Consider the following 27,542-nt stretch of genomic DNA (forward strand, 5'->3'; position numbering starts at 1 on the left):
CAACAATATCTTTGGTCGTCGTTAGCTGAATGGTCCTTAAGGAATATTATCTAGGAACTTAGGATCACATTGTCTTGTCACTTATAGTATGTCCTAATTTTGTCACAATCTCTCGTGTTTAAGTAGACCACAATACCGGCGATTGACCAGATCAATTCATGAAGGGAGAGGTACTGATAAACGGATAAAGGTTGTCTAAAAACTTTGATACCAAATCACTCTTAAAGTTAGATATCATTTTATTTTTGTTAAATTTGTTCATAGTTTCTTCTAATTTAAATATTAGGGGAGAATTAAAAATTTTAAAAACCAAACAAAAATCAGAAAATTAAAAATCCAAAAATAGTGTTATTTCTGTTTTATTTCTTTTTCAGAAAATATGAAAAATCCAAAAATATTGTGTGCTAAATTTTTCTTTTAGTTTTGTTTTGTCTTGAATAGTGAATTCATGTGAAGATGAAACTCATGGAAGTTTGTGTCGAAGATTTCTGAGCTAAGGCTTCATCTGTGATCATCGAAGAATTCTCATTCGAAGGAGCAAGAAATGAAGATTATTCTTTCGACATTGAATCTTTCGACCCCAGAAGCAAGGTGAAGCTGAAATTGAAGATTATTTGACGGATTGCATTGAAGCCTCCTCAATCAGTCTGCTGTTATCTACGAACCTGCTGAAGTGATCTAGAAGATTTGTTCTCTCTGATGTTCTCTCTGAAGATTCTCAAGCTGAAAGCGCTATCTTTCAAGAATCAGTACATCAAGCCTCCTCACCCAATGTGCGTTCAGAGTCAAATCTTGAAGAAATGCCCAACTGCTCAAGATGAAGTCAATTATTGAAGATTCATCATGTTCATCTTGAAGCTGTGAAGAATTTGAAGATAAATGCTGAAGCCAAGCTCCCAATGAAGATTATCAAGAAAAGCCAGCTACTTTTTAGGGGGAGCTTGTTGGGTCAATTAAGAAAAGAAAGCTATAAACCAAGGGGGAGATTGTTGGGTCAAAATTATGGTTTATACTTTGCTTTTTTGAGCAATTGTATTTTTATGTAATATTTTATGAGTTTACGGTCAGGTTTACGGCCAGGTGGGTGTTTACGGCCGTAAACAGGTTTACGGCCGTAAACAGGTTTACGGCCGTAAACAGGTTTACGGCCGTAAACCCTGTTTACGGCCCAATGGGTGTTTACGGCCGTAAACCCATTTACAGCCTTAAACCCATTTATGGCCCATATTCCCCAAGTATATATATAGGTGTTAGGTGGTTGATGAGGGATTGATGAACAAAAAATGAGTGTACGGCCAAGAGAGAAGAGAGGAGTTTTAGTGTGTGTAAGTGTGTGAATCTTGTGTATCTGGATCTTAATTCTAATCAATACATTCAAGATTCATCATCTTCTTCTTCTCTTTCTCTTCTATTTGATCTGACATCATCCAATTGATTGGGATTCCGCACCATCAATTGGATCTGATTGATACACAAGCAGATTAGGGACTTACAAAAATTTAACAAAACATCATCAAATCATAGTAATTCACAAAATGCGGAATCATGTGGTGTGTGCTCTGCAATAATCCCGAGCTCTTCCATTTGAAAACTGGAGTACTTGAAACATAAACTGAAAATTGTAAGCACAAAGCTTAGTGAGTTTCCCCCAAAATACCACATACATACAACCACAAAATATCATGAGACATACATATAGGTGCCATGGGATCCCCCCATGGTCTTTACCAGGAATGCCATGGGCTCCCCCATGGTCTTTAACGGGAATACCATGGGCTCCCCCCATGGTCTGATATCCAAGTGTCATGGGTTACCCCCATTGTCTTTCATGCAAGCATCACAGAGACAACTAGCATACCACATAACAAGAAATGGGCCGACATTGGTGCCTTCGATCCATGGATATACTGAGAAGACTCACCTCGGACAGCTGAACCCAAGGATCCTCTCTGACTATAGATCCGCTAAAATCCTCGTGCTATCAAAAAATAACACCCAATTAACAATTGGGTTCCACACCTAATCCAATAATCCATATATGGGGTAAAAGACCATTTTACCCCTCACCTAGTTTGGTCCAAGACTAAGGCCCAAACTCTCAATCATAAAGGCCCACAAACAAATCATCATCCAAAGCCTACTTATGGCCTAATTTTCCAAATTGGGCCCAACCCCTTACTTGGGCCTTACCATAAAGCCCATTACTTATCCCTAATCCAAAACACACATTCTCAGATGGCACAACAAAGCCCCAAGCAACCAAGCCCAAAAGGTAGCCCAAACTGAAGCCCAAATACTCAAAGCCTAGTAGATCGAGTACACTGGGCGTACAAGCACGTACGCACAGCGTACTGTCTTGGAGGCTTGTACGCTAAGCGTACCAGCTTGTACGCCCAGCGTACTCCCCCTCATTCAGCCCAAAATCAATTTTCACTTAATCCATTAAGACAAAGCTTCCAAACCACAGATCTGACCTACCTAAGTTGGATTATCACATAAAGTTCCCAACTTTATGTCCATACATGGCTAAATGAAGCTCTTAAGCTAAAAAGGGACTTAATGGTTAACTTAATGCATGCATGACTCCATAATACACTTAAAACTTGCACCTTTATGCTCAAGGATACCAAAACAAACTCAAAATCTGAAAGGATGAACCCTCAAACAACCTAACTCATCCATAACTTCAAAAAGAAGACCAAAATCATAATAAACTAGCCATGAAGAGATCTAATCATACATAAGCCAAGATGCAAACTTGTTACCTTAAAAAGCTTCCCCACAAGATGATGATTCTGGATCCAAAGCCTCTTAACCATTCCAAACAAATTCAAGCTTCTCTTATTTTCTTCCTGAGGGAAAATGTGCACTAAAAACCTTCTAAGAGCTCAACAACACCACCAAGAGGCTACAAGGTCGATTTAGGGTTTTTTTGAGTGTGGAGGCTGACTTAGAAATGAGCAAAATGGGCTAACATTAAGCTTATGTCTAGCCATATGCATAATACCACACTTCCTAGACTCTCCCTCTAGGATCTTCCTCTCACTCGCTTCCGCACTGCTATAACCCCTATTAACATTGTCGAGTTCCTCGTACATGCAAGTTATACAAATTACAGGATCAAAAAGACTGTCAAATAATTCTATCCTAAGCCCACAACCAGACAAGGAACAAGAAATAAGGAAAAATCAATCATTCTAAGGCTATGCAATCCTGATCGTATACAACTCTAAAACATACACCTAGCAAATTACATTACCAATCAAGACTTCAAGCAACACATAACAAACAATTATGTAGGCTATAGGGCATCACAAATTTCAGGCAGTTCTATCATGCAATTCTTGAGTGGATCTATAGCCTACATTCTAGCATGCATAGCAATTCATAGCACAAATACAAGATCATATGTGTATATTGGGAATTACTTACTTCCTGAGCTCCGGCCGACTGTACGCATCATATCCTCCAATAAAATCTTTTTAGGAAATTGTTTTCTTCAATAAAGGAATTATCTTTCAAAAACATATTTAGAAAATCTCTTAGTCCTCAGTTTGAGTTCAGACACACCACAAGGTGTGTGACAACCCAGAATTTCTAACTTGTACACCTATTCAAATCAATCAATGATGAAGTCGTTTCTGTTACCTTTTAAGACGGTTTAAGGGTTCGTTTAAGTGTTCTAAGCTTAAGTACAACCAAGGTTGAGATTGGAGATGAGTTAGCAAGGCACAAAGTAGAAATTCGGGCCATACACCCCTTTTGAAGGAATGTGCGGCCGCACACATGGGAGTACGGCTGTACACACCCCTCATGACCGCACACTCACCCCTATATATAAGAGTAGACCCCCTTCCTTCATTCCTTTCTCCTCTTGGCTGCACACTACTCCTTTCTCTCTCGAGTTTCTTCAACCGTGAACCCTCCAAGGCTTCAAGAACGTGAGTATTCCATCCTCTAGCTTATTGTACTTGAAAGACCTCATGAACTAAGCCTTGATTCACCAAGTTTCAACATTATTCATCATCCTTGGAAGGTGTACGGCCGCACACCTTCATAAGGTGGGTCGTACACACCTTAAAGACCCTCCAAAGTGAGAGTTTGGCCCCATCTCCTAGTTGGGCATGATCCTAGCCTTGATGCACCTTAAAGTCGACAACTTAGGCATCAACATGAGGAGTGTACGGCCGCACACCCCTTTGTATGGCCGCACACGCCCCTTAGGACCGGCATTAGAATCTCCTCGAGGGAGAGCGTGACTGTTGTGTATAGATCTATACGGGACTGACTATCCTGCACCTTGCTACTAGCTACAGTAGGACCGGCAGGTCTACGGGTGACAAAGTCATAAAGGATACTGGTGCCCGATTCGCGCCATATCAAGTCAAAGTATGGTCATGACACTCACAATGTAGATAACAACGATTTACTTACGTAATAATATCACACGAACAATACTTGTTTAGTACAAGTACGGACAAATACATGGTTTCTCAAGGAAAACTACTACTACTATACGTACTGGTAGTAACAAGGGTTTTCAAACAAAACATTTCATACAACGGTTTTTCATACAATGTTCATCCTACAATACATCTAGTGGTAGTCCAATCATACAACATTTTACTAAAATTCTCTCACTTTTACTAAAGAAAATATTGGATTTTCTTGGAGTCATGCAAACATTTTCAGAGTTAACAACTGGTTCTCAATATACAAACAGCGCTTATGAACTCACCAGCTTTATGCTGATACTCTTTCAAAACTGCTTGTATTCTCAGGAAATCAGTAGACAGGTACTCCTGGAGTCTAAGAAGTCGGAGCAACAAAGTCATGTCTTTATATTTTCTTACAGTTATGATGTATTTGAACAAGACTTAAACATATGTAAACCTTTTTCATACATGTATTCAATGTTTGGTTGTGTTTACTATGATTGTTATGATACAATTGTTGTGATACTACGCATGACATCCTCCACCCCAGAACGTTTCCGCCGTTCCGGTTTTGGGGTGTGACAGATTGGTATCTGAGTCATTGTTTATAGTGAACTAAGTATACCGAACCATACATGGTATACATTTATAAACACTAAGGGGCCTAAGCGCTCTAAACTAAAAGTATACTTTTAAAAATATAAATATTTTCATAAAAAGTATACAAGTATACCCGACTACCAGAATCAGTGTCATAAATAGAACAAAACAAAAGTATTTGGATGTTGGACATTGCGGTTAAACCTGGGCAGTTATGTAATCATGTCTTGGGTCAATATAGCCTGATCAACTATATTCATTCGAGACATGACCAACATGTGCTTGGGAGTGACTGCGGTGTTGTAGCAAGCCTAAAACTTACCAAGAATATATACATCAGATATCGATAAGAACAAAAGCATTCAACTTAAAATACTATAGGAGTATTTTAGCTAGAGCCAAATTCAGCATAGAGATTCATTCCCAGTATTGCTACCTATTCTTTTTTAAGCGATAAACTTAATTGTATTAGAAATCTTTCCTTGCTTATCGCTTGGTAGAACACTTTAATTATGAGGATGAGATGGCAACAAAGTATCGAGCATACACATACAATACAATAGCGGTATTACCAGATTCGACGTCTATTAAACTATCTCTTTACCCCTATTCTCGCATAGATAGCATGGATGGATTCTATCTCCCTGGCGACCCGTACTTTCCCAATCAAGGGAATGATGGATGGCTCGAGGCAGAGCCAGAAGGAAATTATGAAATTCCTTTGGACGACGACCTTGCAGAACAATTCCCTGAAGAGACTGACTCAGAACCTGAAGTCGAGGACTTGCCCCAAGTGGCCCCAATACCAAATCCTAACCACCAACGCGAATTCCAAGGTCCAACGCCTATGTGGGTTGAGAGTTTGAATATGTGGAGTCACGAGCAAGGCCAACCCCTCCCATACAACGGAAACCGCAACTTCTACAATCTGAACGAGGGAGGCCCCGCCGACAGGGCCCGTCCAATCCTGGTTCGCCGAGTGGCTCGCAATGTGGAGCTAGGTGTGGCAACCATTCAACGAACAGTAGAGCTTGGGGTGGATTCAATCGCCAGTACGGATCGCATTCGCCGCCTAGAAATTGCTCATAGGAGAGTTATGAGAGACAATGAAGCTCTGCTGCAAGATTTAGCAACAACCCAAGCTGAGGTCATGGAGCTCCGAGCACGCCAATCAGTATACGAAAGACACCTGCTTGATGTGGAATGTCAACTGGCCGAATTAAGGATTCATCCGAGGGGTGCCCGTCGCTGATAGGAAATACTCTACTCATCCTTCCTTTTTGGTTCCAAGAATAGCCTTCATATCTATGCTCTAAGTAGCACTTTTTCCCGTAAACATTCCTGTTTTGCAAGTACTGATTTATTAGTTCCTTATGTTGTCAATTTATTCCTCTGTTGGTATGTTGTAGACCTACTCCTAGGTCAAAATTTTCCGAACTTCGTTTGATTTCAATACCAACTACAGTGACAACAATCTTATTCCAGTTAAATATTTTCAGTATCAAAAATATATTCTGGATCAGTAGCATGCAAATGAGTAATTAACTAATATGATTTAGGGAGTTAGTGATGTCTCTACTCACACTACGTGTCAGGATTATGGCCTTTATCATATCAGTTAAGCAACAGTAAACCAGATTCTGTAACTTCATCAAGAGGGTAGTCACTACCAAGTTCATAAGTCTATGTTACGTAGATCTCTATTATGAGATGCTTCGAATGTCAGAACATGGAACGCTCAAAACTAAGATAACATCGATTCGTAACACCTAGGGATTTACCCTCGGGCGTCTTTTTGGACCTTTTGGCAGCATTATGCCACCTCAAAAACGTCTCATCAGAAATTCATTCCGGAATAGCCAATTGAAATCCAAAAGTCTATTTCATATAGACCTCCTTATTGGATAGTTATCGGAATCATTCAGGGTAGCTCCAGGGCGTAAAATTTAAAAAGTATATAAATTCATGAAATACCACCACCGATGACTATCGTTCCTCACTATATCGTTTCCTGTCATGTCACAGAACCATGTCTTCACAAGAAGATAACCAACCGACTGGCGAGACACCATTTCTACAGATGGACTTCGCTACATTTCAGGCCACAGTCACAGCCGCCGTAAACGCTGTCATGGCACAATTCAACAACCCAAATGGGAATGGGAACAGTACCAACACTTTAAACCGTAGCATCGCACCAGGAAACCAACAAGGGCTTAACCAGGAGGATACTCCAACTCCCAAACCTATGAGTGCTAAACAAAAATTCTGGAGTAGGAGGGAGCGTAATTCATCCCAAAGACTTTCCATGAGACAACAATCCGTGCCAACTCCTACAGCCACAACATCTCCCACTCCAGTGCCAACGCAAGTACGGCGATATGCTGGGAATCTACCAATTTGCGAGAAGTACAATTTCCATCACGTAGGAAAATGCCGTAAATTGCGATGTAAGAACTGCAATAGACAAGGACACACCACTCGTTACTGCAGGGCACCGGCACAGCCAAACACCTCAGTTTTTGGCGTGAAAATGGATCAGGTTTATTACAGCTGTGGCGAACCCAGACATTTTGAAAGAAATTGTCCAAGGACTAAAGGCAGGAAGGAAGATCGCTTCGAAAGGACCCCGACTCATCATATCACTTCCACTACCGATGCCAGTATAGTTCAAGTGTGCCATGCATGCGGTGAAATGGGGCACTTCAAGAGAAATTCTCCGACGGAGAGAAATGACAAAGGAAAAGGAGGAGTGTAACAGCATGACATGTAGGAACAACGAGGAACCACTCCCTCTTTGAGGCTCTGGTGCGTATTCCAAACAAAAATTTCCTTAGAATTTTAATCTTTATTAATATAAAAATTTGGGGAAAATTTGGAAGTGATTATAAATAATTCACTCGTTCAAACAAGTCCCGACATCCATAAGAAAACTAAAGATCCATTTAAGGAAACTATAATGGCTTAGTTTATACACCAGGGTTGTGTATAGCCGAGTTGTTGCAGACTTAGAGTGAGAAATTCCGCCTCAATTTCTGTTCCTTGTCGGATTGTGGACTTACGACAAAGTCATTCAGACGACCGTCTTATTCATCTTACCTATACATAATTTGTATATGCCAAGCAACCATAGATATACCAAGAAGAATCATAAATATGAAGTACCATCACTAGTTATCAAAACACTTGCACTGTCTGTACTCACCCATAGTGGTACAGTGCTACAACTGGTAGAATCAAAAAGAAAACAGAAAACACTAGAACGTATACACAAAGTACATTGTCAAGCACACTAAAGATACACAGTCGTATAGCAATCAGTTCTTTCAAATCGGTCTAAATTTTGTCTCTATAAAGAGTCTGTTATCATCCTTCGTCATGAATTGGTGTGTTCCTCACCATATTAAGTTCATATGTTTCCAACGCCCTGACCGTCAAACTCACGAAATCCTTGCCATGCGTAACGACAACCAGACCTAGACCTCAGAATCGCCCTCCTCATAATTTAGACCCCGATGAACTTATGTGAATAGTACCTTACCCTCCGAGACCCTTCCGAAGTATACCCAGTGGACTCTCCAGAGCTACCACTCGTTCCATAGGTCGAGGTTAAGCTTAGAGATTGACATAAATCCATATTCAAGAGATAGACAAAGGAGTCGTGCTGATAAAAGACGAACGCTTGTGGAGTTTCAGGTTGGTAACCGTGTCCTTTTGAAGGTCTCAACCAGGAAAGGGCACGAAACGCTTTGGGAAGCGTGAAAAGTTGAGTCAGAAACACATAGGTTCATTTAAGATTCCCACAAGGATCGGTCCCGTAGTATACAAATTTCGTTCCCCCGAGGCCTTAGCCGCGTACATTCTGCCTCCCACAAGTCGAACCTAAGAAAGTGTATGTCCGATAAAACACTTGTAATTCCCCTCGATGAGATCGAACTAGAAGAGAACCTTAACTCCGTGGGAGAACCAATAGAGAACACGGACCGAGGGGTCAAACAAAGGAAGTAAAGCCATATCCGGATAGCAAAGGTTTGCTGAAAGGCCAAGCCAGAACTTGAATTCACTGAAACAGAAGTACCCTTATCGAATTCCAAGTTCATGATTAGTTGTCAGTGTCTGAATTTCGGGACGAAATTCCCTCTAACGGGGGGATGATGTGACAACCCGGAACTTCTAACTTGTACACTTATTCAAATCAATCAATGATGAACTCGTTTTTGTTACCTTTTAACACGGTTTAAGGGTTCGTTTAAGTGTTCTAAGCTTAAGTACAACCAAGGTTGAGATTGGAGATGAGTTAGCAAGTTACAAAGTAGAAATTCGGGCCATACACCCCTTTTGAAGGAGTGTGCGGCCGCACACATGGGTGTACGGCCGTACACACCCCTCATGACCGCACACTCACCCCTATATATAAGAGTAGACCCCCTTCCTTCATTCCTTTCTCCTCTTGGCTGCACACTACTCCTTTCTCTCTCGAGTTTCTTCAACCGTGAACCCTCCAAGGCTTCAAGAACATGAGTATTCCATCCTCTAGCTTATTGTACTTGAAAGACCTCATGAACCAAGCCTTGATTCACCAAGTTTCAACATTATTCATCATCCTTGGAAGGTGTACGGCCGCACACCTTCATAAGGTGGGCCGTACACACCTTAAAGACCCTCCAAAGTGAGAGTTTGGCCCCATCTCCTAGTTGGGCATGATCCTAGCCTTGATGCACCTTAAAGTCGACAACCTGGGCATCAACATGAGGAGTGTACGGCCGCACACCCCTTTGTACGACCGCACACGCCCCTTAGGGCCGCAAACCCACTTTGATGAATCATTTTAGGCCACAAACTTGCATTCTATCTATGCATGGGACCTAGAACACCTCTTGGATGCTAGTTAGAGCCTTGGAAACAACTCAAAAGCATACATTTTCATGAGTGTACGGCCGTACACTCATGGGCCGTACACCCATGGCCGCACACACCCCTAGGGTGGCCGTACACCTCCTTCACTCAATCATATGTGATTTTAGCACTTAGTCCAAGCGTTTCCAAGTCCATAGGGTGGTTTTCTATCATGTCTAGTCTTGCAAATACCCTAATTCGAATCATATATGTGCTATTACATGATAATTAGGATCCAATTGTGTTTGAGGCTTCACTTGACACTCAACATCTCATACCGGTCTTCCGTGCAAACCACTCACTCAAGGTGAGTTCATACCCCTACATTTTCCGAGTTTTTAATGTTTTCAGGGGGGGGAATACAAGCCAAACATAATTGATTTTATGAACGTTGCACAAACGGATTTCAGTAAACTTAAAACGGACGAAATCAGTACAAACACACAGTTTCTACAGTTTTACAAAATATTTTAGATATTTTATCCCTTCTGTATTATGCGAAGCATAAGGGACGTTTTCAACGTACGAACTTAACCACATAGTTTTCAGAACAATACATGATTTAAACTTACGAACATACAAACTATAATAGGTATAGTTTAGGAATTCATACAAGGTTATACAAATACGTACACACAAACTATATTAGGTATAGTTTGGGAATTCATACAAGGTTATACATATACGTACACACAAACTATAATAGGTATAGTTTGGGAATTCATACCACAGTTTACAAACTCACACTTTATAAACCTTTTAGTTATTTACAAAAAGGGTTTTCAGCATTATTACTTGTAAATTTGTTAGTCTAGTTGGAGACACGTCCTTGGTAACACTCACAAACTTAACTGAGTGAAGGACTAGCACTTGTGATCAGAATCTCCTCGAGGGAGAGCATGACTGTTGTGTATAGATCTATACGGGACTGACTATCCCACACCTTGCTGCTAGCTACAGTAGGACCGGCAGGTCTACGGGTGACAAAGTCATAAAAGATACTGGTGCCCGATTCGCGCCATATCAAGTCAAAGTATGGTCATGACACTCACAATGTAGATAACAACGATTTACTTACGTAATAATATCACACGAACAATACTTGTTTAGTACAAGTACGGACAAATACATGGTTTCTCAAGGAAAACTAATACTACTATACGTACTGCTAGTAACCAGGGTTTTCAAACAGAACATTTCATACAACGGTTTTTCATACAATGTTCATCCTACAATACATCTAGTGGTAGTCCAATCATACAACATTTTACTAAAATTTTCTCACTTTTACTAAAGAAAATATTGGATTTTCTTGGATTCATGCAAACATTTTCAGAGTTAACAACCGGTTCTCAATATACAAACAGTGCTTATGAACTCACCGGCTTTATGCTGATACTCTTTCAAAACTGCTTGTATTCTCAGGAAATCAGTAGACAGGTACCCCTGGAGTCTGAGAAGTCGGAGCAACAAAGTCATGTCTTTATATTTTCTTACAGTTATGATGTATTTGAACAAGACTTAAACATACGTAAACCTTTTTCATACATGTATTCAATGTTTGGTTGTGTTTACTATGATTGCTATGATACAATTGTTGTGATACTACGCATGACGTCCTCCACCCCAGAACGTTTCCGCCGTTCCGGTTTTGGGGTGTGACAAGGTGCACCTAAATACCTCAAACCAAGGCTTTGATACCAACTTGTAACGTCCCAAAAATTTCAAAGAGATTTTTCAATTCTAAAATATAATAACCAGTTAAAAACTTTGTTTCAAAAACCATCAGGTAACATCCGTTTGATTAAAACCATACAATATCGAAGTTAATTTTACAAAAATGTGGAAACAAACATATTCGATGCATGTGTACAGTCCTGCTGAGTTCTTATTGCGAACGACCTGCAAAAATGTTTAATCCACAACCGTAAGCATATATATTAGTGATTTCTCCAATATACCACATATTCCATCATACATACAATGCATCCACGCAAGATCTCGACTCTAGCACCGAGCAATCAAATCTCTTATCCACATACATATATCATGCGTAATGGGCCTGAAGGTTTGTATCGAGCGCATACACTTCAAGTATAAAGACTAAAGAGAAACTTAAACATCAAAAAATAAAGAGTAGAAATTAAAACACACAGAAAGTTCTCCAAATTGTTTCTTTCACCAAGAAAGAGGTTTTGTCCTCACAGAGAAGATGGTTGTCATAAAGACGATTACGACAACAAGCCATGTTCACAACATTATGGTTTTCCCTAATGTTTTATATATACCAATCTATACATATCAATCCCATGATTAAAGGGATTGTATCTAATCTATACTAAGAATTGATCTTATTATAAAGATACCATATCTGTGATCTATTCTATACTTATCTATATCTTTACCTAATATACAAAATATTACATAGAATAACTACACTATACGCTAACACTGATAAGCTTGATACGCTGGCGATGTCGATGTAGTTGATGTTGATGCTGACAGTTAGTTTTACATTGTTTGACTCATCAGATCATAAGGTGTGACCTTACAATCTCCCCTATCTGATGATGTCAAAACTAATCTTCAATGAATTTTTTAGCTCGTTCTCCTCCTTGGGAATGAATGCTTAACTCTTCAGCTTTAACGAATGCTCTCCCTAAGAATAAAAGTGACTTCCCATTTTGTATTTTTCAAGCAGTTAAGGCAACAGATCTGACTTGGTTATGAAGAACATCAGATGAACAAAAAAATGATAAGTTGAGGATGAAAATGTTAGTAATCAGCTTAACTCCCCCCTTAAATTTAGCTCGGTGCCCTTTAACTCTGGTTTGAATATCCAGTTAACTCTGGGTTGAATATCCAGTTCTCCCCCTTTTTGACATCAGCAGGAGAACAAAACTGAAGGTGAGTATCAGTGATGCAACTTTGTAGTGTAGCATAGGATTGTGATGTCTTCTAATAGTGTGGGTTTTTAATTATCAGTCATCAATATAGTATTGCAAGATCTCATTAGCGTGTGGCGTCATACACTGAATCATAAATCTATTTTATTAGAAGAAAAATGGAAAGAGTGGATAGTTACGTGTAACATATCACGGACAATGATATACCCATCGTCACAGATTTGTCAAACTTTTATCAGTGTGTGGTTTTGCACAGTTGTGACAACCGTCAACATTCAAGACAATTCTAGATTTGAATAAACTTAGTTGCACGTATAGCCACGACATATGCTAGATTTAGTAACTAGAGGCTAAGTTTAGATTTCACATTGATATGTGAATGCTACAACTACTTGAACTGTAACAACTATCCAAATTCAGGTCATTCTTTGACTTGAACGTCTTTGCATGAATCATGTAGACACATCATCTAAAAACTGCATAAAATTTGGTATGAACCTCATTACATAAAATTTACAATATTTAAGTTATGGGATATAATAAAAGATATAAAAATTTAATTATCAAACATTAATCATATAATATGAGTTCAAATATAAGGACTTTTATAAAAGTCAAGATGTAATTAATGAGCTTTTTATAAAGAGAAATAAATAGTAAAATACAGTTATGAATGTCCAAATCCATATTTCATACTTTTCGCATCTTCTGGATAGCATAAAGACTCCATGCAAAAATATACAGACTTTTCCATGATAATTTCTTATTTTTCCCGATTTAATGAATGTTTAAGGGATTAAATTGATTAAAAACAGCTACACTTACTCAAAAATTATAAAACTTCATCAGGATATCTTATATTACATATTAATCGTAAATAAAAAGCTTGCTGATTTTTTCTTACTATTTAGTAATTTTTTATGAATTAATACTTATTTATGAAAATAAATAAAAGAAAAACAGTTACACTATTCTAAAAATCACAAGAAATCATTATAACATCGTAACGTACATTTTAAACTCAAATAAAAATTTTGGGAAATTTTCTAAACTGTTTGATATTTATTTTCATTTTTAATAGAATAAATACACAAAAATCATAAAAACAAGTTAAGTTCTTCGAAAACCAATTTTGATATTTTTCCCAAATTGTATTCATTAACTAACATTTTTACAAAAACTTTAAAGGATTATCAAATCCGTTTACTATTTATTCTTTATTTCTCTCATTTAATACATATAAATCATGAAAACCGGACTCTACTACATGAAAATCATTTTTGATATTTTTCCAGCTTATATACATTGTATAAAAATATTGATAATTTATATTAATTGTTTTACTATTATTCCATGAATTTGTGAGAATTCAAATGGATAAATATGGGAAAAATACCTATACATATCTAAAACTCATGAAATATTTTCTGAAAGTCTTTGACTACAACTAGAACATAAATAAAAAGTTGTGTGATTTTTAATTACTATTTTCTATTTAATTAGAATTTCTTGATGTAAAACACAATTAAATTACAAAAACCAGGTTTTATTAATCAAAAGTAACATTTAATAATTTTCCCAGTTTAGGGATGTTGTGAAACAATTACACAAAATGTCTAAGAATTTTTCATGATCATTTACTGTTTTTCCATGATTTTGTGATTATTCAAGAAATTAAAATGGTGAAAAATAGTTAGACAAATCAAAAATTCAAGAAAATTTATCTTAAGGTCTTTGACTTCAGTTAAAATTGAAACACAAAGTTTGGGAAATTTATCTTAAGGTCTTTGACTTCAGTTAAAATGGTATTTTTCACTTAAATTTGTTATTTAACAAATTGAACCATGGAAATCTGAATTTACATAAAAATGTTTGTAACTTATACAAAACCTAATTTTGACACAATATTGGCATAATTCTATTGTAGAAATTAAGTATACTAGTGTTAGATTTTCGACTAGAGACTTACTAGTGTGTAACCTTATCGTAGGGAGTCGGTAATAGGACGTGAGGGAAGTTAGCTCAAGGCATCACAAATACCTTCACGCATCATTTTGAGTATTCAAGCCCCCCTATTCTCGGTTTTTAAATGTTTTGGGGTGGAAAAGCATGTCCTAACTATTTATGTTTGATGTATGTATATTGAATTTTATCAAACTTGATTGCTATATTTTGCGATATTTTACTATGTATTTTTATGCAACTTGAAATATGAGGCCTTATCGTCTTAAGTCCCTTACACTTTACTCCAACCATTAACTCTTTGAGCCAATGGTCATTATTCATAGCGCTATTAGGAATTGACAACTCCTCACTCGCCCGATTTCTTGAGTGCACTTTACCATGTTCATCTATGGAACGATAAGCATAGATCTTGATAGGGCATCAGTATTAGGCTTGGTTGTGAACTCATTGTTGATTGTTACGTGCATACAAAGATTATTACATACATACAAACTTATTTACTCATTATAGCAATGAAACTTACTTACTCATTATAGCAATGAAACTTGTTTACTCATTTTAGCAATGAAACTTGTATACTCATTTTAGCAACGAAACTTGTTTACTCATTTTAGCAACGAACTTTATTTCCCATGAGAATACGAACTTTGCATCTCATTTTGGCAACGTACTTTATTTCTCATGATGACAACGAACTTTGTTTATGCAAACTTATTTACGCATTTTAGCAATGTACTTTTATTTATGGAAACTTCTATCAAAACTTTGATTACGACTCATGAAACCAATATTTTTGTAAACCTATGAACTCACCAACTATTTTTTATAGTTGTCGCTCGTTTTACATGATTTTTCAGGAATCATCGAGTAAGTGGCACATAGAGACATATCACTTGTAGGAGCATTCACATGTGTGATTCTTTTTATGCATTGTAATTACTTTTAAAAGTTGTTCAAACTTATTGTAAATTGTAAAGCTTTTAATACTATGGTTGGTGTTGCCTTTTAACTTTTGCTATGAGACCCTTTATATTGTCGCGTCCTGTGTTCCGCTTTAGCGGGGTGTGACAACAGTGAATCATCAAGTTTTATTAAGAAGATAAATGATAGAATGGATTGTTTCAGTCGCGCTGAGGTGAAATCAGCGTGAATCACTAAAAGTTTTACTCATCAACGAGAAGTGGTTTAAAATTTTGTATCATAGAGTAACTTGCAATCTAAAATCAAAGATTCACCGTTAATTCATAATGGTACCATGTCATTCCTCAAACTAGGAGGTCGGGGACATGAACAACCCTTTGTCATTTAAGGACTAGACAAGTATCTCTTACGCTGATGAGTATGCAATCAGGGTAAGCCATTGGGTTTTGCTCAATGTTTCAGCAGAACATAAGACTTGATGCATATGATAAGCATGCTTCCAAGGACAGGTTTAGGTAAAGATAATTTATTTAAAAATAAACACCTCAACCTTTTTATCAATAGTTCTTTATTTGGACCAGGCAATCTCACTTAGAGAGTTTAGACAATGCTAGACAATCAGCGTGATAGGGTGACTCAATGTTCCCAGCAGACGGTTTCGCAGATGACAAACTTAGAGAGATTTTGTCACATACAGCAGCATGCTTCTAGGGACGATGATGTGTCAAAAGTGGCATACTAGGCTTAAAGTTGCCACCATCGGATTCTTTTTCATAAAAATGATACAAAATAAGAATACAAACAAAAGAATTAGTTAAACAAGAAAATAGTTTAACCAGGGAAATATGTGCCGCTTTTTCAGAAAGGAGATTAAGACTTGTTCCATCAAATCTTTGGAATTGAATGGTGATCAATGCATTTCCATTTTCCAAGATATCTACCCCTTGAATTTTTAGCTAGAAAAGAGAACACAAGCAAAGATAAACTCATCAGTAAACGTCTCATTATGAATCAAGAGTGATGAGGCCATTTATCATTGAAGTGTTTCAGATGCTTTCCAAGGTTCATGTTCATCAGGGGAAAGAAAAGAGCAAGAAGTAGTCTTTGTAACCTACGAGTTAACTGACTCGGATCCATAAAACCATTGTGTCTTCAAGATCAACATGAGGGCATTCGAGGTTTTATCCGATTATGAGTCAGTAGATGAAAACAACACTTACTGCTTTGATGGTTGCTCTTTGCATCCATAACAGTGAGTGGAGGAGAAAGAGGGTATCCTCAAGAAGAAGAGGACATGATGCCGCTCTTTTTCTCAGCACCAAGATCATTGATATCTTTCAGCTCTTGCAAAATCTGAAGAAAGAAGATGTATACAAATCTTAAATAGGCCAGAAAGATGTATAAGAGAAAAAAGAATACTCGTAAATAAACAAGGTTTAAACATACTATGTAAACATCTATAAACATAATAAAAGTAGCATTTTTTTGTGTTTTTATGTCAAGCAAACAGAAGCAATGTTAAATTCAAAGTTAGAGAACAATTAAATCATTCAAAGCATGCCAAGATCTGCAATAAATTTGTTCAAAGTCTTTTCATCCAACGCCTTGGTGAAAGTATCAGCGAACTGATCAATGGATGGGATGTAGAACAACTCCACTTTTCCCTTTTGAACTATGTCCTTGATGGAATGATGACAAATGTCGATGTGATTGGTCTTGGAATGTAGCACTGGATTTTTGTATCATCTGAATAGCGTTGGTGCTGTCACAACAGATGGGTGTCTTCTAGAAGTTTAGACAATAGTCCAAGAGCTGATTCTGAATCCATAGAATCTGAGCACAACACCTTCCAACAGCAACATATTCAGCTTCAGGGGAAGAAAAAACCATTGATGTCTACTTTTTGTTGGACCAGCTTACCAATCTATTTCCAAGCATTTGAGCTCCTCCTGAAGTACTTTTCCCATCGATGTCAAATCCACCAAGATCGGAGTCAGTATATCCCACCAGCTTGAACTCAGAGTCATGAGGATACCATAACCCAAGATTGAGTGTAAACTATAAATACCGAAAGATTCTTTTCACAACGAGTAGATGAGATTCCTTTGGACTGGCATGATAATGAGCACACAATATAGTAGCAAACACAATGTCAGGGCGACTAGTAGTAAGATAAATTAGAGAGCCTATCATTCCTCTAAATAGAGTTGCATTCACATCAGCACCATTTGGAATAGTGCCAATAGATGTTGATGAGGACATTGGAGTCTTGGCCGGCTTGCAACCAGATAATCCATACTTCTTCAGCATATTTGCAATATATTTAACTTAACAAACGAAAATACCATCAGTTAGTTGTTTGACCTGCAAACCCAAAAAGAAAGTTAGTTCACCCATCATGCTCATCTCGAAATTTCTGGACATAAGCTCTGCGAATTCTGAACTAAGCTTTTCATCAGTGGATCTAAAGATGATATCGTCCACATACACTTGTGCAAGAAATATATGGGATCCCGAATTCTTTTTGAACAAAGTATTTTCAATCTTTCCACGATTGTATCCATTTGAAATAAGATAGCTTGTCAATGTGTCATACCATGCCCTAGGCGCCTACTTTAAACCATAAACAACTTTATCAAGACGATACACATGGTTTGGAAATTCTTCACGTTCGAACCCTGGAGGTTGCTTTAGAAAAACTTCTTCTTGAAGATCACCATGTAGAAAGTCAGTCTTCACATCCATCTGATAAACTTTGAAGTTCTTGAAAGAAGAAAAAGAAAGAAACATGCAAATTGCTTTAAGTCTGGCAACAAGAGCAAAAGTTTCATCATAGTCCAACCCTTCAAGTTAATAGAAACCTTGAGCCACAAATGCAGCTTTGTTTCTTATAACAATTCCATCCTCAGCCATTTTGTTCCTAAAAACCCAACGAGTGCCAATAATAGTCTTCCCTTCAGGTTTTGGAACAAGAGTGCACACACAATGTCTTTAAATTCATTCAGCTCATCCTGCATAGCCTTGATCCATTCATCATCTTTCAATTCATAAGCGACATTTTTTGGTTCATTCATTAAGATAAAATTAACAAACATGCAGAATTTGTTGTTTACTCTACTGTGGGTGAGAATTCCAGAATTTACATCTCCAATGATTTGAGATTCAGGATGATCTCTGAGAATTATTGGATTTAAACTTTCGATTGTATTACTTTGAGCAGAGTCATCTTGATTTTATGGTTCAATTTTATCAGGGATGACAGTATGATCTTCAGAGATAGGTTGTTAATTGATTAATTGATCAACGTTTGGTACCACATGCTCAACGTCACTTGGTAAAAACTTAGGAACGGGATCAGAGGGAGTGTAAGTAAGTTCATTCATAATTGATGAGGGATGATCAACTCGATCATGAATGAATGAGTCTTCATCAAAGTTAACGTGAATTGTTTCTTCAATAATTTTCCTTGAAAAATTGAATACCCTGAAAGCCTTGGATATGCTAGAGTAACCTAGAAAAACTCCTTCATCAGCTTTACCTTCAAACTTCAAACACCGATCTCTTTGATTCAAGATGTAACAAACACATCCAAACACATGAAAATAAGAGATGTCTGGTTTCTTTCCTTCAGTAGCTCATAAGCAGTTTTCCCATGACGCTTAAAAATGACATACCGGTTTTGGGTGTAGCGAGTTGTATTGACAGCTTCAGCCTAAAATGACAAGGAAAGACCTGCTTCAACGACTATAGTTCTTCCAGCTTCAATAATAGTTCTATTTCTTCTCTCTGCGATACCATTTTGCTGAGGATTTATAACTGCCGAAAAGTTCAAAGAAATTCCTGAGATTGAGTAAAAATCTTCCAGATAGGAGTTTCTAAATTCAGTTCCATGATCACTACGTAATTGCCTTACTTTGTGATCATAGAGTACTTCCAACTGCTTAATGAGGGCAATGATTTCATCAGCAGCATGACTCTTCTTTCTTAAACAGACAACCCATGTAAACGTTGAAAATTCATCCACAATGACAATAGTGTATATCTTTCTAGCCCTTGACTTAACCGGAACTGATCCAAATAGATCCATGTGAAGAAGATGAAAAGGCTTGACAATATAAGAGTATGATTTTGGCTTAAAGGAAGACTTGGTTTTCTTCCCCTTTTCACATGCTAAGCACAACTTGTCCTTGACAAATTGAACTTTAGGAATTCCTCTTATAAGCTGATTCCCAATAATCTTCGAAATGTTCTTGAAGTTCAGATGCGATAGCCTCTTGTGCCAAAGCCAATTTAGATGAGATTGAGCACGAGAAAAGAAGCAATGACAAAAAGAGTTGTCATCAGAAAACATATCCAGAACATAGACGTCGTTTTGTCAATTTGCAGTAAGAACAGTGAAATTATTTTGATCAACAACCTTTCCTTCTCTTTTGTTAAAGAGAAGTTCATAGCCGGCGTCACATAGTTGACTGATAGAAATGAGATTATGCTGAAGACCTTTCACATAAGAGACATTCTTGAAAACAACGGAGTTGCACTTGATAGATCCGAATCTCTTCATAGTTGCCATTATCTCCATACGTGACTGTCGGACCATCTTTCTTTATAAAGTCTTCCAAAAGTGACTTGAATCCGGTCATATGTCTTGAGCATCCGCTGTCTAATTACCAAATATGCTCTTTACCCTGAAACTAAGATATATAGTAAGCCCTAAAACAAAAAGAAAACAAACAAAAATGTACACAATATACATTGACCCATTTGCAAAGGGTCACTCAAGAAAAGATATTATAACAGTCATCAGGGTGACAGTTCAAGGAGTTTCCCTTTTTGATCCACTTATCATTGCGAGTCATGATGTTTTCAGCATGAACGAAATTCTTTTCAAAAGTGCATTCACCGACTTTGTGAGAGGCATCACCACATCGATAACAAACCTTGGTTCCAGAATTCTTTCCCTTAACATTAGATTTTGATTTCTTTTCAATTGCTAAGTTTTAAGAACTTTGATTTTTTGATTTAAAAGTTCTTGATTTAGTTTTGGAACAAGGAATGTCATTGATGGTATGCTCATATATTAGTTTTTCATGAGGCTCATGATGCATTGAAGATTCATCAGAAGTAGAAGACTTTGATTGATCTTCAGGTTTAGATTTGCTAATTGGGCACTTAGGAAACATGCATCATTCACATAATGAACTTCACCATTACATATAGGAAACTTTAGTAAAATTCTAGTGGAAGGAAGAACATACTCACGATGAGAAGGTTGGTGAGAAGGATCAAAAGCAGATAATTTAGAAACACATTTGGTAATGGCATTAGAATCATTAGAGCAGTGAGTGTCAATTAAAGCTTGATTTATAAATAAGAACTCACAAATCTACACTTAAAATCTTCTTTTAAACAGACAACATTATAAAACGTTTGCTTAGTCTCAACAACTTTGTTTAAGGAAACATCACCTTTTATATCACCTCCAAGAATTTTCTCACACTGATCTGGAATTTGAGCATTAATAATTCTTGTGACACTAAACTGAGAAGATGCCCAGTTTTTTAAAATAAGTTGACTGTTTTTAGCATGATCAACAACCTTTTCTTTTTCAGTGTGAAGAAAATTATTGGTCAGTGAGATCCATGTGTTTTCCCATTTTAATATAGAAAGAGAATTTTTGAGAAAAGAGAGTTTTTCCTTGAGTTTCTTTAACTCAAGACTGAGAGCAGATTTTTGTTTATTTGAGACTGATAAATCAAAATGCAAGAGATTGATTGCGTCATTCTTTTCGATATGATCAACAGAATAAAATTGAACAAGATTTTTTACCTGATACGTTGAGGTATCGTCCCATTCTAACTTGAGATTTTTATCAGTGTGAGGAAGATCAGCATCAAGGGTTCCAATGTTGTCATGTGAATCGTCAGCGTGAGATTCAAAAATCTTAGCCATGAGACACTTACTTTCATCGTCTGAGGAGTTTTCCTTTTCAAATGTTGATGATAAAGTGATCATCATCTCTTGAGCGGTTGAGCAGTTTTGGACCAACCGATAGACAGAAAATAGAAGTGAGTTTCCAATAGCAGTTCCCACATTTACATCAAGATTCAACATCCCTTTCTCTTCCCTGTTGTATCCGGGAACAGATTTCCCTTTCAGCTTACAACCAGAGGCACCATCATTGGTTGATTTATGCATAGCGGTGATAGGACCTTTATTAATGACATCGAGCATGTCAAATTCCATGAACTCGAGAGTTTCCATGGCCTTTAATTTGCAAGTAGAAAAGTCTTGTTGATCAAATGGAGGAATCTTGATGCAGATAGTTGATTTTGGAGTGAGAGAGATCGACATGATTACTTGAGTGTATCACAAACCTGCTCTAATACCAATTAAAGGTTTGTATCGATCGGATACACTTCAAGTATAAAGACTAAAGAGAAACTTAAACAATGAAAAATAAAGAGCATAAATTAAAAGACAAAAAGACTTCTCCAAATTGTTTTCTTTCACCAAGGAAGAGGTTTTGTCCTCACAAAGAAGATGGTTGTCACAAAGTCAATTAGGACACCAAGCAGTGTTCACAAAATTAGGATTTTCCCTAATGTTGTACATATACTAATCTATACATATCAGATCTATACTAAGAACCGATCTTATCATAAAGATATCGGATTTGTGATTTATTCTATACTTATCTATATCATTACCTAATATACAAAATATTACATAGAATAACTACGCTATACACTAACGCTGATAAGCTTGATACGGTGGCATTGTAGATGTAGTTGATGTTGACGTTGACAGATAGTGTTAAAGTGTTTGACTCATCAGATCATACGGTGTGACCTTACACGGCCCTGCCCTAGGGAGTATATGGGCCTACCCTTGACTCCATTGTCAGGGACTGAACCCTGGTCTTACATACAATTGCTGTGATCCAACCATAGTATTTCCTATCAGTGTTGTGATCCAACCACATTCTTTCCTATCAGTGTTTTGATCAAACCACTGTCTTTTCTATCAGTGGTTTGATCCAACCACACTCTTCCCTATCAGTGTTGTGATCCAACCACAGTTTTTCCTATCAGTGTTGTGATCTAACCACAGTCTTCCTTATCAGTGTTGTGATCCAACCATAGTCTATCATATTAGTTTACAAAGTCATATGTAGTCATGGATCTGATAGACAGTAGAACAGATGGCCCACCCAAGAGTGAACAATCAGACAAGAACATCACAATCAGGTATTAGAACAAGAGTTATCTGGCTATCCAACTTAAACTACATAGAACCCAAGCTATCAATATCACATAAACATGTCACATAAGCACCTAGCAAATACTAGTATGTCCATACCCTTGTTAACTAGATTTTCCTAGTTACCCTGCCATTGACCACTTCTAAATTAAGTCCTTCATTGGTATATCATACATAGCCATGATAATCGGTCTACCCCGGTTACCTTAACCAAACATAACCCCTAACAATACCATACGATCAACATACAAGACCCTACCAGTCTAGCATACAATGACACTAAGTGTCCCATACTACTTATATATATATATATATATATATATATATATATATATATATATATATATATATATATATATATATATATATATATATAGACACTCACACACACACAAAGGAGTTATCTCAACCACTAACATACTTGTGATCTAACAACACCTTTATCCTAACATGCAAAGGATATACAATGGGATACGTGGCATAGTGAGAAACTCACTAGAGCTAAAGAACTGAACATTTACAACAACAGTCTCACACCTTTTACTGCTCAATCCCACGAACCGACTAACACCAATACAGGTGAATCCTCAATCAGCAACCCACATCCTCCAAGTTCAACCCTAGGTCAATGTAACACCTAAAAATTCAAGCCAATTAAATCTTAAAAAAACATTTCAAACCATTAAAATCCTTACAAATTTGTTTTCAAAATATATAATATCAGAGTTTTCCCAGAAACATAAACAAATCATGAGGAGTTGTACGATCACGCCTTCTCCTTGCCGCGATCCCCTGATGTACCTGAAACAATAAACTACAACTGTAAGCCCGAGAGCTTAGTGAGTTCCCCCAAAATATTGATACACATACAGTCCACATAACCATGTCAGCAATAACATATCATAACAAACTGAACAGCATGTAATGTGCCCACAGCCTTACAGACTGGATTACCCGTGGGCCCACAGTGTGAGTCTGGATTGCCTTACGGGCCCACAGCTCACATCTGGCTTGCCATCGAGCCCATAGTACGAGTCTCCCTTAGCCCGTAACTGGAATGCTCCCGAGCCCAGAGTACGAGTCTCCCTTAACCCGTAACTGGAATGCTCCTAGGGTTTGTCGGCTACTGCACGGAGCAGTACAACCTCAACCCATCCCACATAACATATAACATACAACATAACCACTGAGCATGCAATAATCATATAACATCACAGGTAGTCCTACAGGTCTACCTAACTGGCATAATCAGTAGCATGCAACACTAACTCATACGCAACATCTAACACTGATAGGATAACATATCCAATGGGTCGGCCTTGGTGCCTTAGACCCCTTAGTATAGTGAGGATAACTCACCTCACAACTGTCGTGTGAAACTAGAAAGCTCAACTCCCGGATCACCAACACGAACTCCACCACCTATAGTTACCGTAAAACCCTTTTTCATAAATTTCCAAATTACCAGAATACCCTCAGAAGTCAACTGGTCAACTCTTGGTCAAAGTCAAAGTCCACGGTCAAAGTCAACAGTCCATGTTGACTCGACTCGTCGAGTGCAGTTCACCGACTCGTCGAGTCCTTCCTGAACTCGAGAAGTCGTGAAATCCTTGGTTGGCTCGTCGAGTTCCCCTTTAACTCGCCGAGTTCATACGTGTCCAAAGATTTGAGAAAAACCCTAGCCGTCTCGCCGAGTCAGTCGACTGACTCGCCGAGCCCAATGCAATCTTCATCGGACTCGCCGAGTTGTTCATCAACTCGACGAGTTCATGACCATCTTCATGTGACTCGCCGAGTTGACTATGCAACTCGCCGAGTCCTTGCAGACCTTCATCCATGCAGACACTTTTTAAGCCATGCCAAGGTTCCAGATTATAGATCCAAGCTTCTAAGGGATGTTTATCACGTAAAGATGCAAACTTTACACGCATGCAAGGCCCTAAAGGCTCTAAATGACCAATCTAAGCTTCTAATGGAGCTTTACACCTTAGGAGAGTCTCATCCTTGCAAGAGCTGGAAAATTTATGGACTTAGGACTCAAAAGAGGTTCAAATCTGAAGTTTCAACTTCAGATCTAGCTCCCATACCAAAATCCCTTCATGAATAACTAAAGAAAGCCCTAGCTTCCACATATGAATGATTCTAGAAGAAAAGAGGTCAAGGTAACAGCTTATTACCTCCAAGGCATGCCCAAACTGAAGTAGACTCTGGATCCACACAAAATCCTTGATGCTAGCCTCTTGATCTACAAGTTTCCTTCACAAAAATCACTTCTCAAAGCTCCAAAACACTCTCCAAGATCACACTCACGGAAATTAGGGTTTCTGGCTCTCAAGGGGTGATAGAGGACAGTGGGAGCGCTAATGGTCCAATATATAGGGTGAAAAAACCATGAAACTGAGGGTTTCCACTGCCAGCTCCTACTCGTCGAGTCCCACATGCCGACTCGACGATTCACTCATTAAATGACGTGTCCCGGCCCACTTCTACTCGACGATTCACAGTGTCAACTCGTCGAGTGTACCTTAAAACGTGAAATCTAAATGGAAAATAATGATACCTGACGGTTGGGATGTTACAATTCTCCCCCACTTAACTTAGACTTCGTCCTTGAAGTCTGCTGCAGCGAATAACTCCGGGTAATGCTCCCGCATCTCAGCCTCCGACTCCCATGTCCACTCGGATCCCCTCCGATGCTCCCTTTGTATCTTCACCAACGGAACCTCCTTGTTGCGCAGGACTTTCACTTTCCTTTCCAAAATGGCAATCGGCTTCTCAATATAATTTAGGCACTCATCAACCTGAATGTCATCCAGTGGCACCACTGCCTCCGTGTCCACAATGCACTTTCGCAACTGCGAAACGTGGAAAGTGTTGTGGATCCGACTAAGCTCCTCCGGCAGCTCTAGTCTGTAAGCCACCTTGCCAACCCTGGCAATGATCCTGAACGGCCCAATGTATCGGGGACCCAATTTTCCCCTCTTCCTGAAGCGGATCACACCCTTCCAGGGCGAGACCTTCAGGAGTACCATGTCACCGACCTGAAACTCTAACTCGGATCGGCGTCGGTCAGCGTAACTCTTCTGCCGACTCTGAGCGATCTACAGCCGCTGTCTAACCAGCTGAATCTTCTCGGTAGTCTGCAAAACCACCTTCGTCCGACCCATCACCCTGTGACCAACCTCACCCCAACAAACCGGGGTGCGACATCTCCGCCCATACAACAGCTCGAATGGCGGGGCGCCAATGCTGGAATGATAGCTGTTGTTGTAGGAAAACTCTGCAAGCGGTAGGTGGGAATCCCAGCTCCCACCGAAATCAATGACACACGCCCTCAACATATCCTAGGGGGTCTGAATGGTCCGCTCGCTCTGACCATCAGTTTGCGGAAGGAATGTTGTGCTGAAGTGCAACCGTGTACCCAGCTCCTCGTGAAACTTCTGCCAGAAACGGGAGGTAAACCTGACATCTCGATCAGAGACAATGGAAACGGGAACCCCATGGCGAGACACGATCTCGCGAACGTACACGTCGGCCAATTTCTCGGCCGATGAGCTCTCCCGTATGGCCAAGAAATGGGCGCTCTTGGTCAATCGATCCACAATGACCCATATCGCATCAAATCCCTTCGTCGTTCTCGGCAACTTGGTAATGAAATCCATCGTGATCTGTTCCCATTTCCACATGGGAATCTCTAGAGGCTGCAGCTTGCCATGCGGCCTCTGGTGCTCGGCCTTGACCATCCTACAGGTCTAGCACCTCTCGGCATACCAAGCGATTTCTTGCTTCATGCACGGCCACCAATAGCTCAAACGCAAATCCCGTTACATCTTGGTGGCCCTCGGGTGAATAGAGAAATGAGACTTATGAGCCTCCTCTGTAACCGTCTGCCTAACCCCACCAGACATCGGAACCCAAACCCGACTGCATCGGGTCAATAATCCCCGACTATCCTGCTCAAACCGGGTATTCTCACCCTTGATCCTCTCCAGCTTCCAATTCTCCGTTCGCATGCCCTCAGCCTGGGCATCTCTGATCAAACTCACAAGCGGAGAGTCCACCGCTATCCTCATACATACCGATGGGGTGGAAGACCCAGCTGACTTGCGGCTCAAAGCATCTGCAACCACATTTGCTTTACCAGGGTGGTAAAGGATCTTGCAATCATAGTCCTTGACTACATCCAGCCACCTACGCTGCCTCATGTTCAGGTTCGGCTGATCCATGATATGTCTCAAGCTCTTGTGATCCGTGTAAATGGTACAGCGGACCCCATAAAGGTAATGTCTCCACATCTTGAGGGCGAACACCACCGCCCCCAGTTCCAAGCCATGCATAGGGTATCTCGTCTCATGCGGCTTCAACTGCCGCGACGCATAAGCTATCACTCGCCCTCTCTGCATGAGTTCCGCCCCTAAACCTGTGATGGATGCATCACAGAACACTACAAAATCCTCTACTCCCTCCGGGAGTGTCAAGACTGGGGCCTCGCACAACCGCTGTCGGAGGGTCTCAAACGCCCTCTGCTGCTCAAGGCCCCACCGGAAATCCACCCCCT

General features: G+C 39.0%; 1 protein-coding gene across 1 annotated transcript; it reads right to left on the reverse strand.

The window, feature by feature from the left end:
- Nucleotides 1-17,002: 17,002 nt before the first annotated feature.
- Nucleotides 17,003-20,075, reverse strand: LOC145130235 (uncharacterized). Its single transcript, XM_079065069.1, has 6 exons — nt 19,457-20,075; nt 19,039-19,349; nt 18,089-18,334; nt 17,873-18,025; nt 17,645-17,782; nt 17,003-17,077 (listed from the first exon to the last, which is right to left on the reverse strand). The coding sequence occupies exons 1-6, from the start codon at nt 20,073-20,075 to the stop codon at nt 17,003-17,005; spliced, it is 1,542 nt and encodes a 513-aa protein (XP_078921195.1).
- Between the last annotated feature and the right edge of the window lie 7,467 nt (nt 20,076-27,542).

Source organism: Lactuca virosa, chromosome 8, assembly GCF_052849685.1.
Source record: "Lactuca virosa cultivar CGN04683 chromosome 8, Lactuca_virosa_CGN04683_v6, whole genome shotgun sequence".
Classification (NCBI taxonomy): Eukaryota; Viridiplantae; Streptophyta; class Magnoliopsida; order Asterales; family Asteraceae; genus Lactuca; species Lactuca virosa.